General features: G+C 44.2%; 1 protein-coding gene across 1 annotated transcript; it reads left to right on the top strand.

The window, feature by feature from the left end:
- The first annotated feature begins 14,652 nt into the window (after positions 1-14,652).
- On the top strand, positions 14,653-15,464 carry LOC136498452 (uncharacterized). The gene has a single exon (XM_066494383.1). It carries the CDS (start codon positions 14,709-14,711, stop codon positions 15,309-15,311), a length of 603 nt encoding a protein of 200 aa, XP_066350480.1. The 5' UTR covers positions 14,653-14,708; the 3' UTR covers positions 15,312-15,464.
- Positions 15,465-17,001: the final 1,537 nt, after the last annotated feature.

Below are 17,001 nucleotides of genomic sequence, written 5' to 3' on the forward strand. Positions count from 1 at the left end.
TATTTGAGGCTTAACAACATTCGGTGTTAAAATAGCTCAAATCAACAACACCAAGAAGCCACCCCAATTTGATGGCTCCAACTATCCCTATTGGAAGGCCAAGATGATAACTTATATCAAGTCAATCAATAGGAAGGTTTGGAAGGTGGTAGAAACAAAAATCGAGATTGAAGATCCAGAGAATCCCACCACGGCCGAAGAAATACTTCTCCAAAACAATAACATTGCTCTAAGTGCTATTCATGATGCAATTGATGAAAGAACATTTGAGCAAGTCAAAAATATTGAGATGGCTCATGAGGCATGAAAGAAGTTAGAAGAATCATTTGAGGGCACTCAAGCCGTGAAGGGTGCAAAGGTTTATATTCTCAAAGAAAAGTTTGCAAGCTTCAAGATGAATAATGATGAGAGTGTGCCAGAGATGTTCCATAGGCTTCAAGTGCTTATCAATGATCTCAAAGCACTTGGAGAAGAAGTGAAGGATAAGGACTTCTCCCACAAGTTCTTAAGATGCTTACCCTCAAGATTTGGTATATTGGTCACTATTCTAGTAAGGAGTGGTTTGGACACCATGACACCAAACCAAGTGTTGGGAGATATAATGACCGATGATACTTATAGAAATGATGATGAGAAGGAAGAAAAGAAGGAGAAGAAAGATGAGAAGAAGGATGAGAAGAAGAAGAGCGTGGCATTCAAAGCCACATCATCCAAGGGCAAAGCAAAGCAAGAAACATCAAGTGAAGAAGATGAATCATGGGATGATGATGATGATGAGAAGATGGCTCTATTTGTCAAGAGATTTGGCAAGTTCATGGTGAAGAAGAGCTACCGTGCTAGAAGAAAGAAGTCTTCATCCAAGAGCAAAGAAGAGTCAAGAAGGTGCTTCAAGTGTGGAAGCAAAGATCATCTTGTTGCTCAATGCCCATACAATAGTGACAATGATGATGATAACAAAAAGAACAAGAAGAAGGACAAGAAGAAAAAGAAAGAGAAGAAGGACAAGATGGCCTTCAAGAAGAAGAAGGGTGGTTCATATGTAGTCACTTGGGATAGTGATGCTTCCTCAAGTGATGGTGATGATGATAGTGATGATTACAAGACCACCAAGATGAAGGTTCTTGCAAGCATTGCCATCAATGAGAAGCCTTCTCTCTTCGAATCTTCATCATGCTTCATGGCTAAGGCCACTAAGGTACAATCTTGTGATGATGAAAGTGATGAAGAACATGTTAATGATAATGAATATGAAAATGAAAATGATAGTGATAGTGATGATGATGAACCTACTAAGGATGAATTATTTGACATGCTAGAAGATGCTAAAGAACACTTTGACATTAAGAGAAGGGAATGCAAGAGCTTGAATAAAGAGGTAAAAGCCCTTAAGCAAGCCCTTGATGAGCTCAAAGCAACTCATGAGAAGCTAGAGGAAGCCCATGAGAAGCTTGGCAAGGCTCACAAAAAGCTTGAAAAAGCTCATTCCACGTTGCTTAATGAACAAGATAAAAAGAATCATGTTGAAACTTGTGATGTAGGTGTAACTTATGATTTAATTGATACATCACTATCTATGCCTATTATTGTTGCTACTACTAACCCTTCTTGTAGCACTTCCACTTCTACCTCATCTAGTAGTGATGGTCTCACTTGTGATGCCTCACTAGTGGTTGAGAATGAGAATCTCAAGAAGGAGGTCACTAAGCTCACTCACACCTTAGCTAAGGCTTATGGTGGTGAGGACCGCTTGCTTATGTGCTTGGGTAGCCAAAGAGCTTCTCTCTACAAAGAGAGATTAGGCTATATCCCCAAGAAAGGCAAAGCGGCCTTTGCTCCTCACAAGACTAGTTTTGTGAAGAACAATGGTCGGTTTTGCACTAGTTGCAAGCAAGTGGGTCACAAAGAGCAAGAATGTAAAAACAAGAGCAAAAATGCTAATGTATCCTCCATTAAGCTTGATTCATGCTATATGCTTACTAAGGTTACAAATTGTGTGAAGGCTAAGTTCATTGGCAAACTATGGATGGGCTCAAAGAAGAAAGCTATTTGGGTGCCAAAGAGCTTGGTTACTAACCTTCAAGGACCCAAGCAAGTTTGGATACCTAAAAGGAATTGATCTTCTTTTGTAGGTTAATTACAAAGCCGGAGGAAGGCATTGGGTTCTTAATAGTGGGTGCACTCAACACATGACCGGTGATGCAAGAATGTTCAACTTAATTAACACTAATGACAATGATGGTTATGATAGTATCACATTTGGTGACAATGGCAAAGGCAAGGTCAAAAGACTTGGTAAGATTGCAACATCCAATGACATGAGCATATCCAATGTGTTGCTAGTAGAGAGCTTGAACTTTAATTTGCTATTCGTGGCTCAATTGTGTGATCTTGGATTCAAATGCATATTTGGGGTAGATGATGTAGAGATCATAAGTGTAGATGGCTCTAACTTGATCTTCAAAGGCTTTAGATATGAGAATCTATACTTAGTTGATTTCAATGCTAGTGAAGCTAGATTATCTACATGCTTGTTCACTAAGTCTAGTATGGGTTGGTTATGGCATAGAAGGCTTGGTCATGTTGGAATGAAACAATTGAATAGATTGGTTAAGCATGACTTGGTTAGAGGCTTGAAAGATGTTGTGTTTGAAAAGGATAAGCTTTGTAGCTCTTGTCAAGCCGGCAAACAAGTTGGAAACACCCATCCTAAGAAAAGCATGATGAGCACTAGTAAAGCATTTGAGTTATTGCACATGGATTTGTTTGGGCCAACACAATATACTAGTATTGGTGGAAATAAATATGGTTTTGTGATAGTGGATGACTACACTAGATACACTTGGGTATTCTTTCTAGTGGACAAAAGTGATGTATTTGCAATATTCAAATCATTTGTCAAAGGCATTCACAATGAGTTTGAAACAACCATCAAGAGAGTTAGAAGTGACAATGGTAGTGAGTTCAAGAATACTAAAATTGATGAGTTATATGATGAATTTTTAATTAGACATCAATTCTTGGCCAAGTACACACCTCAATCAAATGGGCTTGTTGAGAGAAAGAATAGAACACTCATTAATATGGCAAGGTCTATGCTTAGTGAGTACAATGTGAGTCAATCTTTTTGGGCCGAAGCTATCAACACGGCATGCTATTGTAGCAACCGCCTCTATTGTCACCCATTGAAAGAGAAGACACTATATGAGCTCTTGAATGGTAGAAAGCCCAACATTGCATATTTTCGGGTCTTTGGTTGCAAATGCTATATCTTGAAGAAAGGCACTAGATTGGGCAAGATTGATAAAAAATGTGATGAAGGATTCCTACTTGGTTACTCCACTACAAGCAAAGCATATAGAGTTTGGAATTTGGATAGTGGTACTCTTGAGGAAGTTCATGATGTTGAATTTGATGAAACCAAGGGTTCACAAGAAGAAGATGAGAGCTTGGAAGATGTTAGAGGCATTCAACTTTCAAATGCCATGATGAACATGGATATTGGTGAATTGAGGCCTAGGCAAGTGAATGATGATGAAGATGATCAAGTGCAAGTGCTCTCCAACTTAAATGAGCAAGATGATACAAATCAAGTTAGTGCAAGTGGATCTCATGACAATGAACAAGATCAAGTGGCTAGTACATCATCTTAACCCAATGATCAAGCAAGTGCAAGCAATCAAGTTCCAATACTCTAACCAACCAATGTTGCAAGGGATCATCCGTTGGACACTATCATTGGTGATATTTCTAGAGGTGTACAAACAAGATCAAGATTGGCATCATTTTGTGAACACTTCTCATTTATATCATCCATTGAACCAAAGAAGATAGATAAAGCTTTGAAGGATGTTGATTGGGTGAATGCTATGCATGAAGAATTAAATAACTTCACAAGAAATCAAGTATGGGAGTTGGTAGAAAGACAAAAGGGACACAATGTGATTGGAATCAAATGGGTCTTTAGAAACAAGCAAGATCAAGATGGGATAGTAGTAAGAAACAAAGCAAGATTGGTAGCACAAGGATATACATAAGTTGAAGGTCTTGACTTTGGAGAAACATATGCCCCGGTTGCTAGATTGGAAGCAATTAGAATCTTGCTAGCCTATGCTTGTGCCCACAACATCAAGCTCTATCAAATGGATGTTAAGAGTGCATTTCTCAATGGCTACATCAATGAAGAAGTATATATAGAGCAACCTCCTAGTTTTGAAGATGATAAGAAGCCCAACCATGTGTACAAGTTGAAGAAGTCATTGTATGGCTTGAAGCAAGCACCTAGAGCATGGTATGAGAGATTGAGGGACTTCCTCCTCTCTAAAGGGTTCACAATGGGCAAGGTTGACACCACTCTATTCATCAAGAAGATTGGAAAAGATCTATTTGTATTGCAAATCTATATTGATGACATCATATTTGGATCAACAAATCAAGAAATTTATGATGAGTTTGGAAAGATGATGGCTAATGAGTTTGAGATGTCCATGATTGGAGAATTGAGTTACTTCCTTGGTCTTCAAATCAAGCAATTGAAGAATGGTACATTTGTAAGTCAAGGCAAGTATATCAAGGACATGATCAAGAAGTTTGGCATGAGTGATAGCAAAGTCATTAGCACACTAATGGGAACCAATGGCAACTTGGATAGTGATGCAAGTGGAAATATGGTGGATCAAAAGTTATATCGGTCTATGATTGGAAGCTTACTCTATGTGACCGCATCAAAGCCGGATGTCATGTTTAGTGTATGCATGTGTGCAAGATTTCAAGCCTCACCAAGAGAAAGTCATTTGAAGGCTACAAAGAGAATATTGAGGTACTTGAAGCATACACCAAATGTTGGTTTGTGGTATTCCAAAGGAGCAAAGTTTGAGCTAGTTGGTTACTCCGACTCGGATTATGCGGGATGCAAGGTTGAAAGGAAGAGCACCTCTAGCACATGTTAATTGTTGGGAAGATCACTTTTTTCATGGTCATCAAAGAAGCAAAATAGTGTGGCATTATCAACCTCCGAAGCCGAATACATATCCGCCGGTAGTTGTTGTGCACAAGTACTTTGGATGAAGGCCACTTTGAGTGACTTTGGAATCAAGTTCAAGAAAGTGCCATTGCTATGTGACAATGAGAGTGCAATCAAGTTAACCAATAATCCGGTTCAACATGTAAGAACAAAGCACATTGATGTCCGCCACCATTTCATAAGAGATCACCAACAAAAAGGGGACGTTTACATTGAGAGTGTAGGCACCGAAGATCAACTTGCCGACATATTCACCAAGCCATTCGATGAGAAAAGGTTTTGCAAGCTAAGGAATGAGTTGAACATATTGGATTTCTCAAATATGTGTTGATGCACCCCCTCACTCATATGACATGCCTCTCCTTCGAGCAATCTAAGGTAAAAGTTGATTGGCATGACATACATCTTTGCTAAGGACATGATTAGTGCATCTAGTCACATTTTCAATTTTATTAGGACCTTTCAAGTGGTTCTATTTGATTAGGCTCATTCATGAAAATCAAATGATTTTGATGTTTATATGATATCACTATTGCTTCTATGCTTGATTTGATCTAGTGATAGCATATGACATGTTTATAGGCTTGTAAACCTAGTGTTTGATCTAGAAAATGAGCTATAAGTGTTTAACTCAACATGGTACAAGATAACCCTTATTTGAAGGTGTGAAGAAGCTTGTCCTTGGATCAAACCGAGTTAAATATCTTTGGTAAATGATCTAGACTAGACCAAATTTGGGAAAATTATTCTCACCCCATTGATTGACATTGATAATCTCGACCCTACAAGTAATACTATCTATATTTAGAACCTTTGTGGTCATTAATGACAAAGGGGGAGAAAAACAAAGATAGAGTAAAAATAGTGAAAAAGGGGGAGAAATATCATAAAAGGAGAGAATCATGAAGATATCTTGATATATGACATAGGGGGAGAGATATGACAAAGGAAAGGAGATCAAGGAAAGGGATCAACTAAAATTTTGAGCACACAACTAGGGGGAGCAAGCTCATGAACTTGTATGATGCATTTGAATGTGCTTGCATGGTACAAGTATTAAATTTAAACATCCATGCTTGTGTGATGAATGTTAGTTGTAAGAATTAAATGATAAAATAAAATCACTAGATAACATTCATTCCCAAGTGAGTCTTTACAAGTGGTATCTTTCCAAAATATGTTTCCAAGTGATATTAAGCTAACCATGGTGCTAAGGATGGTATATTGGTGCACTCCGATTAGTATCACGCTTCAAAGGTCCATCTTTTATACCTTAGCATCATGTGGTAGACATTGACTCCTAAATTTCCTATCTAAGCATATGTGCAAGCTTCAATCCAAACTCTTAGCACATATGTAGGGGGAGCAATTGCTACCATTTGGGGTTCATAAAACTTGTCCATATCCTTTTACACATGGTAAATATGCTTGGGCAAGCAACATGGATTTAATTGAATTTTAATTCATATCTTTGTATAAGGGTTGTCATCAATTACCAAAAAGGGGGAGATTGAAAGCTCTAGTTTGGTTTTGGTGAATTGATGAAACCCTAAGTGCTAACCTAGTTTATCAAGTGATCATGAAATAGGTAGCACACTTCAAGTGGAGAAGCTAATGAAGATCATAACATGACAATGGTGATGGCATGGCGATGATCAAGGGCTTAAACTTGAAAAGAAGAAAGAGAAAAACAAAAAGCTCAAGGCAAAGGTATAATTTATAGGAGCTATTTTGTTTTGGTGATCAAGACACTTAGAGAGTGTGATCACATTGAGGATTGATAGTCGTACTATTAAGAGGGGTGAAACTCGTATCGGAATACGGTTATCAAAGTGCCACTAGATGCTCTAACTCATTGCATATGCATTTAGGATCTAGTGGAGTACTAACACCCTTGAAAATGTTTGTGAAAATATGCTAACACATGTGCACAAGGTGATACACTTGGTGGTTAGCACACTTGAGCAAGGATGAAGAAAACGGAGGAGATGCCAGCGTTGGTCAAGTGACCGGACGCTGGATCCAAATGCACCGGACACTGCCTGCATGCGTCCGGTCGCGCTGACTTGGCGGTACAGTGGCTAGGGTTTATCACTGGACGCTGGGCTGTGTTCGGTCGAGGTGGACCGGACGTGTCCGGTCGAGGAAAAACGGTTTTTGACCCTTACTGTACTCGACCGGACGCTGAGGCTCCAGCGTCCGGTTAGTTTTGCCGGAGCATCCGGTCAGCTTCGTAGCCGTTGAAATCTGACGAACAGCGTTTGAAGCTAGTGACACGTGGCGTCCATCAGTGGACCGGACGCTGAGTCCAGGGTCCGGTCAGCTGGACCGGTGCGTCCGGTCAGAGCGCAGTGTGCCCAGTGAAGGGGTACAACGGCTCTATTTCGTGGGGGCTTCTATTTAAGCCTCATGGCTGGCTATGGCTCATATCTTTGGCCATTTTCATTGACATAACAACCTTGTGAGCTTAGCCAAAGTCCTCCCACTCATTTCCATCATTGATTCATCATCATAGTGAGATTGGGAGTGAATCCAAATGCATTGCTTAAGTGTTTGCATCTAGAGGCACTTGGTGTTCGTGTTTCGCTACGAATTTCGCTTGTTACTCTTGGTGGTTGCTGCCACCTAGACGGCTTGGAGCAGCGAGGATCGTTGAGCGGAGGGTGGTGATTGTCTCCGGCTCCGATCGTGGTGATTGTGAGGGGTTCTTGACCTTTCCCCGGCGGAGCGATAAAAGGTTCTCTAGTGGATTGCTCATGGCTTGTGTGATCCTCATCTTGTGTTGGTTGTGCGGCACCCTATTGAGGGTTTGGCGTGTGAAGCCAATTAGCGCGTGAACCTCCAAGTGAGTGAATCGCCACAACGAGGAGTAGCTTACCGGCAAGCAAGTGAACCTCGGTAAAAATCATTGTATTCATCATTTGATTCCGAGGTGATTGGTCTCCATTGCAATTCTCTCTTGTGATTGATTGGCTCCTTCCTCTACACGACGGTATAACCTTCTTGATCACTCTCCTTACATTACCGCAAACTAGTTGTCAAGCTCTTTAGTGTAACTAGTTGTGAGAGCTTGTTTGCTTGGTTGGTGTAGCTCTTTAGTTAGTCTTTGAGAGCACACTAACATAGGGTAGTGTCTTTGCTATTGTGTGAATAGACACTATCTAAACTAGAATTGTGGTAGGTGGTTTGCATTTTAAGTAGGCTAGCGCAATACTCGCTTCGCCTCATAATTGTCTAACCGTTTTGTTAAGTGTTGTTGTAGAAATTTTATTAGGCTATTCACTCCCCTCTAGCCATTAGGACCTTTTAGCCTTGCAGCTTTCTAGCTGCCATCTGTTGGATTTGACTCAATACCTTACAACTGCAGGTGGTGTGGAGCTCTTCGGAGTATGTCTTTGGTGGTGGCACAGGTTAGGAAGTTGTGCTTGCAGTCGCTTCGGTTAGTAGATGGACTTGGTAGCTGAATCGTGTTCTGTTTGTTGTTGTCTGTTAAGTGTTGTTATCCCTCCCTCTCCTCTTGTCATGTACTTCTCGAAACTTTGTATTGGGATTGGCACCATGCCCTTCCACCCCCGGCTTGCCTGGTATCTATGGAATGAAAATTCAGGTGGGGAGATCTTATCCCCCAGGTGTTGACCTCAAAAAGAGTGAAACATATATAGAACCTGAATTCCATGTTCTTAATACAACCTAAAATGAGAATCTACACCAGGATGTACAACCAGCCATACAATGTGAACTTAACAAGGGTAGGAAAAATCCTTATAAATCGAGACATGTAAGATAAGAAATGGAAAGAAAATATATATAGATTTATGAAATTGTGAGACACACACTCACACCCCCACCCCCACACCACCACCACCAGTCCACACCACACACACCCCTTCTGTGGCATAGTGGGCAGCATATGGGAACTAAATAGGAATACATGCCAATGACACATGAAGGTATGTTGGAAAGGGGAAAAAATGAAATGGACAAGAATTTATGAAGTTTATCACACAATCGGGTATGTATAGGCGCATATCTAGAACTACACTTATTTTGGGACGGTGTTTCCACAAGATTGTCGTGAGAACAATGTTTAAATGAGAAAAAAATATAAAAGATAAGCAAATTTGATTTTGCCACCTCTAAACTTGTCCAGGAACTTCAAAAATACTTATTATCTGGAACTTTGCTCCCTTGTCTAAAAAACTGTTGTAAATTAAATTGTTAGACGGTGCCAGTAAGCAGAAGGTTGAGATGAACCAGTAAATGCCGTTCCAAATGAGATCTTTATATAAAAATTCGGTGCTCCAAATGATTGAGCATTGATTATCTGGTTGGTATTCCTGAACTCGATCCTGAGGACATTAATTCACTAATATCTGAGACGAACTCAGGAGCTGAAGCTGAGGGATCATGGTGGAGCCACAGGCCACAGCACTTACTGGGTGCAAGCAGCTTTCAGGTGCAGGACCAGTACTGGTCCTAATTTGTTTCGTTTATTGTCAGGTATGTTCAGTTCATCGTGTGGCATCTCCAATAGCTAGCTTCATGCGGTTGCACTATAGCATAGTGCATTGCATTATAATCTACTCCTGTTTCAATTTTGCTTTGTTGTTGGACTGCAAGCATCATGCATATGTATCATAATCATATAACATATATACATACATGACTGCTGGCCAATGCGGCGTCCATTCCATGGAAATGCTGCTATCAAATCAGAACAATTGGTGCAGGATTAGGAACGAGATGGTTTTCGCATTTTCTGTGCAGACATGTTGGCATCTGCCCCCACATTTTGAGTTCGGTTCAACGACGCGTAGGCGTCAATCATGGAGCAGCCAGGCAGCCAGTAGGAGTCCACGCCTTGGTCCGCACTCGACAGCGCCCGTACGTGCGTGCGCGGATTCTGAAACATGCCTGCCATCAGGAGAAGGAAGCAGTAGTAGCTAGATTCTGTCGAGCGAGGATTAAGCAACAACAGCGCTCTCTTTTTAAGTTCCATCCTGTTATGTGCCGGAAGATGAACAGGAGAGGCGCGAAGAAGAAGCGCTGAATTGAAGCTTGGGCTGTCAACGAACTATATGGGCCGTCTGCGAAGGCGAGGACATATAAGCCGGTGTGGCTTCGTGTGCGGGGCATCGAACCCGTTGTATCTGAAACCCCAACTGATTTTGTTGCTGAATCCCTACCCTGAATTCTGTTCTTGCTCCTCTGCCCCGAGCTCTGTTCTTCCTACCCCCAAATCCGTCCACTCTTGTATCGGATTCGATCATTTGGTTATCCTACAACACCAGTTATCCGGGTTCGTATCACTGCCCGTCATGATTATATTCCCGTCGAGAAAGAATATAATGCCGGCCGGCCAGCCGTGTCGTGTGTGCCCAACCACCGTGGCGTGCGTATGTCGACGCATACACGTGTTGTTCCTCACTGGTCAGAAATGAGAATCGGCCGGCAGGCAGTGTGTGTTAGGATTCATGTCCCGGTCCGTGTCAAGTAAAAAGGATCTTCGATCTCCCAAGTGGCGGGGGGAAGCGTAAAGGGTGAAAGTGTCATCAGGTCAAGTACGTGCTACCTAGCACACAGTCACATTCGAAAGGACAAAGATAACGCAAGACGGGTCGCACTACCATTGTCGTCGTTGTCTTCTCCCTCAGCTCGGACCTCTCATGTGGTGCCTCGGCTCACCATAGATCACCGCCATGCTGGAATTCCGCGAGGGACTGAGATTTGGTTTTTCTACACTTATAAATTTTGCCACGTGTCTAGATATATATTACGTCTAGTAAAAATTATGAATTAAAAAATATCAAAACATCTTATAGTTGGGATTATGTGATTAGAAAGCGTTATTTTGAGACAAATAATATATGCATTTCATTCTGATACCTCCAAGCTAAATATTTTGAGAGCAATAAGTGGTCAAAGTTTCAGTTACCTAATCGGATTTTTGTTAACTAAAAGCAGTATATATCTGTGACCGGAGGGAGTGTACCAACGGGTCAACGGCAAGCTCTACCATACACCATATTGAGTGGACATGGCCGATTTCTGTCGTAGTCCTGCTTCTCTGAAAAATCCTTTCTGGGTTTGGGTTGGGTCTGCTATATTAATTAATTGTGAGGCTGCTGCAATTGCATGCAATGCAAAAGCGTTGAAACGCGAAATAGGCTTGTTCTTTTCGGACGCGACAAGCGCTGTTTCCTCGCCCTGCCGATGCTCTCCCCGTGCATCAAGCCATGCATGTCAGTGTATTATATTATGCTACTACACATATATATACTACTCCTATTGTCCTACATGCATGCATGTAACCCAACAAAGATACTAGTCCGTCAGAGTGATGGGGAAATTAAACAGCGTCTCTTTCTTTAACGAATGAACACTAATCTGCCTAGAATTCAGCAAAGTGTCACCGCCGAAGCTTGATAAAAACGGCGGAACGGAACGACGTGCGTGCTGACAGTTGCCCACACTCGGACACAACAGATTAAATAGTGCGCGCGCCGCGGGGCCGGTGTTCGCGCCTCCCGTCGCCGTCCAGCCCATCATCATGCCGCCGGGACAGGGGTCGGGCCGACGCGACTACTTTGTCCTCACGAAGCTAGCTAGACGACGACGACGACGACGACGACGGATCCGCGCGCGGAGCCGGCCGAGGCCGAAGCAGCCAACCAAACCAACTGCCGGATGGGCACGGGCACGCACGCGCGGCAAAGCCGATCCCGCGCCCTGCCGCGGCCGATGATGATCGGGGCGCCTGTCGCCGACCGCAAAGGAAACCAAAGGGCCGCCGGAGAATGATGGCACAAAAACGTCTCGGCGCACGCCACGCATATGCATCCAGCTTCCAGCGATGGGCTCCCTTCCGGTGAGGAGAGGCGCCAGGGCATACAGGGTTCCCCTGCCGAGGAAGGGGCGGCGAGTCGACGACGTGGCACCTACTGCGCGGTGCGCGCGCGCGCGCGCGCTGGCCACTACCACTTGAGTACACTGTTGGTGGCTAGTAGCGGTAGTGCGGCGGCGCTGCTGTCGATTTTGACATTGCTTTGTTGCAGGTTTTGGTGTAGAGCGAGAGAGATGGGTAACAGCCCCAGCCATTGGTGCGTCTACTTCACCTTCTACAGTTCTAGTTCGTCTACGGTGTCTAACGCCGCTCCCGATTTGATCCAAAACATCATGATTTAGAGGTCGTTTGGATGGTCGAAACGTTGCTAGTTCTGCACGGAATCAGTGGAATCTATGCCACAACAACAAATTTTACCCCCAGCTCACATAAAGAAGAATAGACAGACCAATGGTAATGGATGGCATAAATAGGTACTTTATTCTAAACCCAAGTATCGCCTACCACTGGAGAAAAGGAAAACGGTATCCGAAAATCTGGCCTAAGAAACACTGCTCGTATAGCTTCACTCATTTGGAGCCTAGAATAATGCAGAGTACAATTTCAACAGCAAAATCTCGCTACCAAAAGTCACATTGATTCAGGGGGTACTTATATTAATTGGGTGATGCTGGCCCGCACAGCACAGCAACATAATGAAAATCGTAATTACGGTACTGCTAGCCGGTTGTTAGAGTAGCTGACGAAGATGATTAGCTGCGGCAATAAGCATGTGCTGCCCCGGTTACTCTAGTAATTTGTCCTGTTTAGCGTGTCAGGACTCAGGACCTGCTCAGAATTGGCGAGAAAGGCCCTCCTCAGCGTGTGTCTCTCACTCGGCCGCGCTGTTTCGGCCTGCACAGAAAAGGAGTTCTAGTTAAGAACGTGAACAATGCCCCAATCTCATTCGTTCCGTCGTCGTAACATCCTTGCCTAACTGCGTAGACACTGTATAACTTGGCTACTACAGCAAGGTTGTTAGGAAAGCGACCAAGTATATAGGGTTCTTCCATTGTACTGTGTACTACTGATATGGTAAGGGATTCTAATTCAGAGTTTGAAGGACTTTTGTTCCTAAAAAAAATCCAGTGCTCACTCGTCTAAAAAAACACATCTCGCTTTCTGATACAGCAGGACTAGAGTCCGAACGGACGCTCGTGGCTGCTCTGTGTCCCACGCGTAGTGAGCGGACGGCACGGATCTCGACTTGCTACAGGGCCACCATGTGGGCACCGTGCCATCGTCAGGCCCACCCGAGGCCACTACCTCCACGGGCGCCTACGAGCTCGAACTGTCGTGGCAAGAAGATGGAGGGGAGGGGAGGGAGGGGATGGAGAGGAGGTCGAGGCACGTCGTGCGAGGAAGGCTGCTATAACGCTAGCCACCGGCGCCATTGCGACAATGTGCAACACTAGAGTAAAAAAACACGTGCAACACCAGTCGACTTTTGAAACACTGAGATAAAACATTTGCATCATACGTCTGAAAGGAGATAAAACACTTAACATACGCTTAAAAGCATGCGTGTATAGCCATTGCAACATGTGCAACACCAAGATCTACTTTTGCAACATACGTCTAGAAAACGTGAAACACTTGAAACGTAGGCTTACAATATGCGTATATTATCATTGCAACACATGCAACATCCCAGATCTACTTTTGCAATATACAGATAAAACACTTGAAACATAACTTTGAAACGTCTGAAACACTTGAAACACATTGTTCACCGTGTGGCCATGGTCTACTTGGTGGGGATTGGAGTGGCAACGGCGGAGAAGGAGGCCGAGGAGGCCTAGCCGAGCAGGAAGCTGAGGAGGGCCGCCATCTTGAGGGGCCCCACGAGGAGCGCCATCTCCTAGGCCTCCCTCACGTCATGCGCTGCTGCAGCACCCTCGCGACTACCGATAGCACGAACCCATCGGAGCCAACTGGGCGGGCAGCGACAACGTGGGGACAGACGCGGTCATGCCTGTGTGGGTGGGGGTGGGGTTGGAGATAGGGGGCGCGGCGCAACGCAAGATGGAGCGCGGCGCGGGACAGGGGATCCAAAGCGTCGTGGGCAGGATGGGGCTTGAGCGAGCGATGGGTGAATGCAGCAACATCGAGCGTGGAGTGGGGCGTGGCATTCGAGCGGGGATGGGGATGGAGGCGTTGTGAGGAATAGAACGAGAGGATGGGGAATTTTTTTCGGGAGTGCGTCCGAACGAAAGTCACGGGACGGATGTCCTTACGGTATCATTAACGTTTTCAATTAGTCAAATATTTTTGATCAAATATATATACAAAAATATACTAATATATGTATGATGTATAATAAATATTATTAAATTGAGCATAAAATATACTTTCACCGTAATCTGAGATAATACTATTTTTTATATTTCTTACCCATCGAGAACCAAGATGTGCGTTTATTTTAGGGGCCCCGCGACTACATGGAACCAGATGATGAATAACATGCCTCATTTGCGCGATACGGCTGCTTGATTTACTGCATGGTAACTCGATCTCGAATCGCATAAACTTGACCTACTCTTCACTAGTTCCAGTGCTATTATCCTACCAAAGCTAAGCCTAACAGTGTAGGTGCATTACTGTTACCGCCTTGATCCGATGTCTCGGATACAGAAAATTACCAAGATCAAACCGAAGCTGCACATCCGGATCACGTCACCGCGCCGTGACCCAACCATAAAAGCCCGACGCACCTCTCCCCTCTGCTCCTGCGCTCCGCCTCCAGCTCCACCACTCTGTCTACTCTGACGCCCACACCAAGAAACACGGCAGAGGCGCACAGCAATGCCCAACCCCTCCGCATCCCCGCCACCGGCGGCGCCGGCCACCGCCGCAACTCGCCGGCGGCGGAGGCGGCGGAGGCATCAGCTCCTCCCGCCCTCCTCCTCCTCCTCATCCGCGGTCCCCACGACGTCCGCCTCCTCCTCGTCGTCGTCCTCGTCCTCCGCCTCCTCCGTCCTCTCCTTCTCGTTCCCGTCCTTCTCGCCGGCGCCCTCGCCGTTCCACCACCGCTTCTTCCTCTCCCCGCTGCGCGCCTCCGCGGTGCCCTTCTCCTGGGAGCACCGCCCGGGCATCCCAAAGACCCCCGCACGCCAGGGCCAGGCAGCGCGCGGCAGCGGCAAGACGGCCAAGACGGCGGCGGCGGCGCTGCCGCTCCCGCCCTCCCTCCTCTCAAGCAAGGTCGGCGCCGCCGACGGCTACTTCATCGTCCCCGACGACGCCGAGGCGGCGAGGCGGCGGCGGCGCAAGCAGCGGCCGCCGGCGCTGGCCGCCACTCTAACCGACTGGCTCGCCGTGCTCAGCCTCTACCGGTCGTGCACGCGGTCCCGCGACTGCCTCGCCGGCACGCCGCCGCCGCGCCCCCGCGCTCCGGCGAAGTTCCGGTGAGCTGAGTTCGCTGATCTCGCGCCGCGCGCGTGTTCCGGTGCTGCGCGCGCCTTGCGTTTGTGACTCTGGTGGGTGCTGTGGTGCGGATTAAGCAATGTGCTTAGGACGATTAATCACGCTTGGCACTGTAACTAAGGTGGTTTTCGTTTTCCCCGTGTGCGTGTGCTTTTGTTTGTTGCAGCCACTAATAATTGGTTAATCCGCACTTGATGCTGAAGCAGCTGCTGCAGGTGCTAGCACGCGTCCCATTCGCATATGTGTCCCACCGTTAATTAGCTTGTAAGCTTGTTTCGCTGATTGGTAAGACACAGTTAATGTGAATGAAGTATGAAAAGGCCGTGTGCGACAAGATGGGTATATTGTACTATAATGGCCCCATGCAGTAAAGCAATTGAGCATAATGCATTGTTGTTTCCGTGACCACTGACCACTGTGCGTTGTTCACGGGGCATTTGTTAAGTCCAATTTACACCCTTCAACTTGCAGCAAAGTTCGGATTTCAACATCGAACTTCAAAACCGGACAACTTTGGCCCTCCAACTCTCGAAAAAGTTCAACTTTCAACCTCCTGGCGGTTTTGTGGGTGAACAGTAACTTTTGATATTTTTGGGTGGCGCTAAAATTTTATATTATTTTTTCAAGCATCTTAACGATCTCAAATGAAAAAACTCAAAACTACAAAGTTGTAGATCTCGTCGATGTCTACAATTTACATATAAAAATTATCTTCATCCGACATCGTATTGAAGGGTTTTCTATTTTTTGAAATTTGAGTCTCATCACGCGATAAAATATGGTGCTGAAATTTTATATTATTTTTTCGAGCATCTTACTGTCCTCAAATGAAAAAATTCAAAACTACAAAGTTGTAGATCTCATCGAGGTATACAATTTACATATAAAAATTATCTTCATCTGACATCGTATTGAAGGGTTTTCTATTTTTTGAAATTTGAGTCTCATCACACGACAAAATTGTTTCACGCGTGATGAGACTTAAATTTCAAAAAATAAAAACCCTTCAATACGATGTCGGATGAAGATAATTTTATATGTAAATTGTAGATCTCGATGAGATCTATAACTTTGTAGTTTTGAGTTTTTTTCATTTGAGGACAGTAAGATGCTTGAAAAAATAATATAAAATTTCAGCATCATATTTTATCGCGTGATGAGACTCAAATTTCAAAAAATAGAAAACCCTTCAATACGATGTCGGATAAAGATAATTTTTATATGTAAATTGTAGACCTCGATGAGATCTACAACTTTGTAGTTTTGAGTTTTTTCATTTGAGGAAGTTAAGATGCTCGAAAAAATAATATAAAATTCTGATGCTCCTGAAAATATCAAAAGTTACTGTTCACCCGCAAAACCGTCCAGAAGGTTGAAAGCTTGAACTTTTTCGAGAGTTGGAGGGTCAAAGTTGTCCGGTTTTGAAGTTCGAGGTTGAAATCCGAACTTTGCTGCAAGTTGGAGGGTGTAAATTGGACTTAACCCTTTACATATTTACCACATCCCTATACTGTGTCACTGACACATGAGTCACTGATATAGTACTTTTTATACCACTCATATCATAATGATGGTAAATATGTAAATAATCCGTTGTTCACTAGTACGTGAATTATTTGAGAGCTTGTATCTTTTTGCATCAATTTGGCTAACATATTCTACTTCCATTGTCACC

Source organism: Miscanthus floridulus, chromosome 12 (genome assembly GCF_019320115.1).
Source record: "Miscanthus floridulus cultivar M001 chromosome 12, ASM1932011v1, whole genome shotgun sequence".
Classification (NCBI taxonomy): Eukaryota; Viridiplantae; Streptophyta; class Magnoliopsida; order Poales; family Poaceae; genus Miscanthus; species Miscanthus floridulus.

Bases quoted from the DNA above. Each gene is read 5' to 3' on its own strand.
- LOC136498452 (XM_066494383.1), top strand. From the start codon at position 14,709: ATGCCCAACCCCTCCGCATCCCCGCCACCGGCGGCGCCGGCCACCGCC.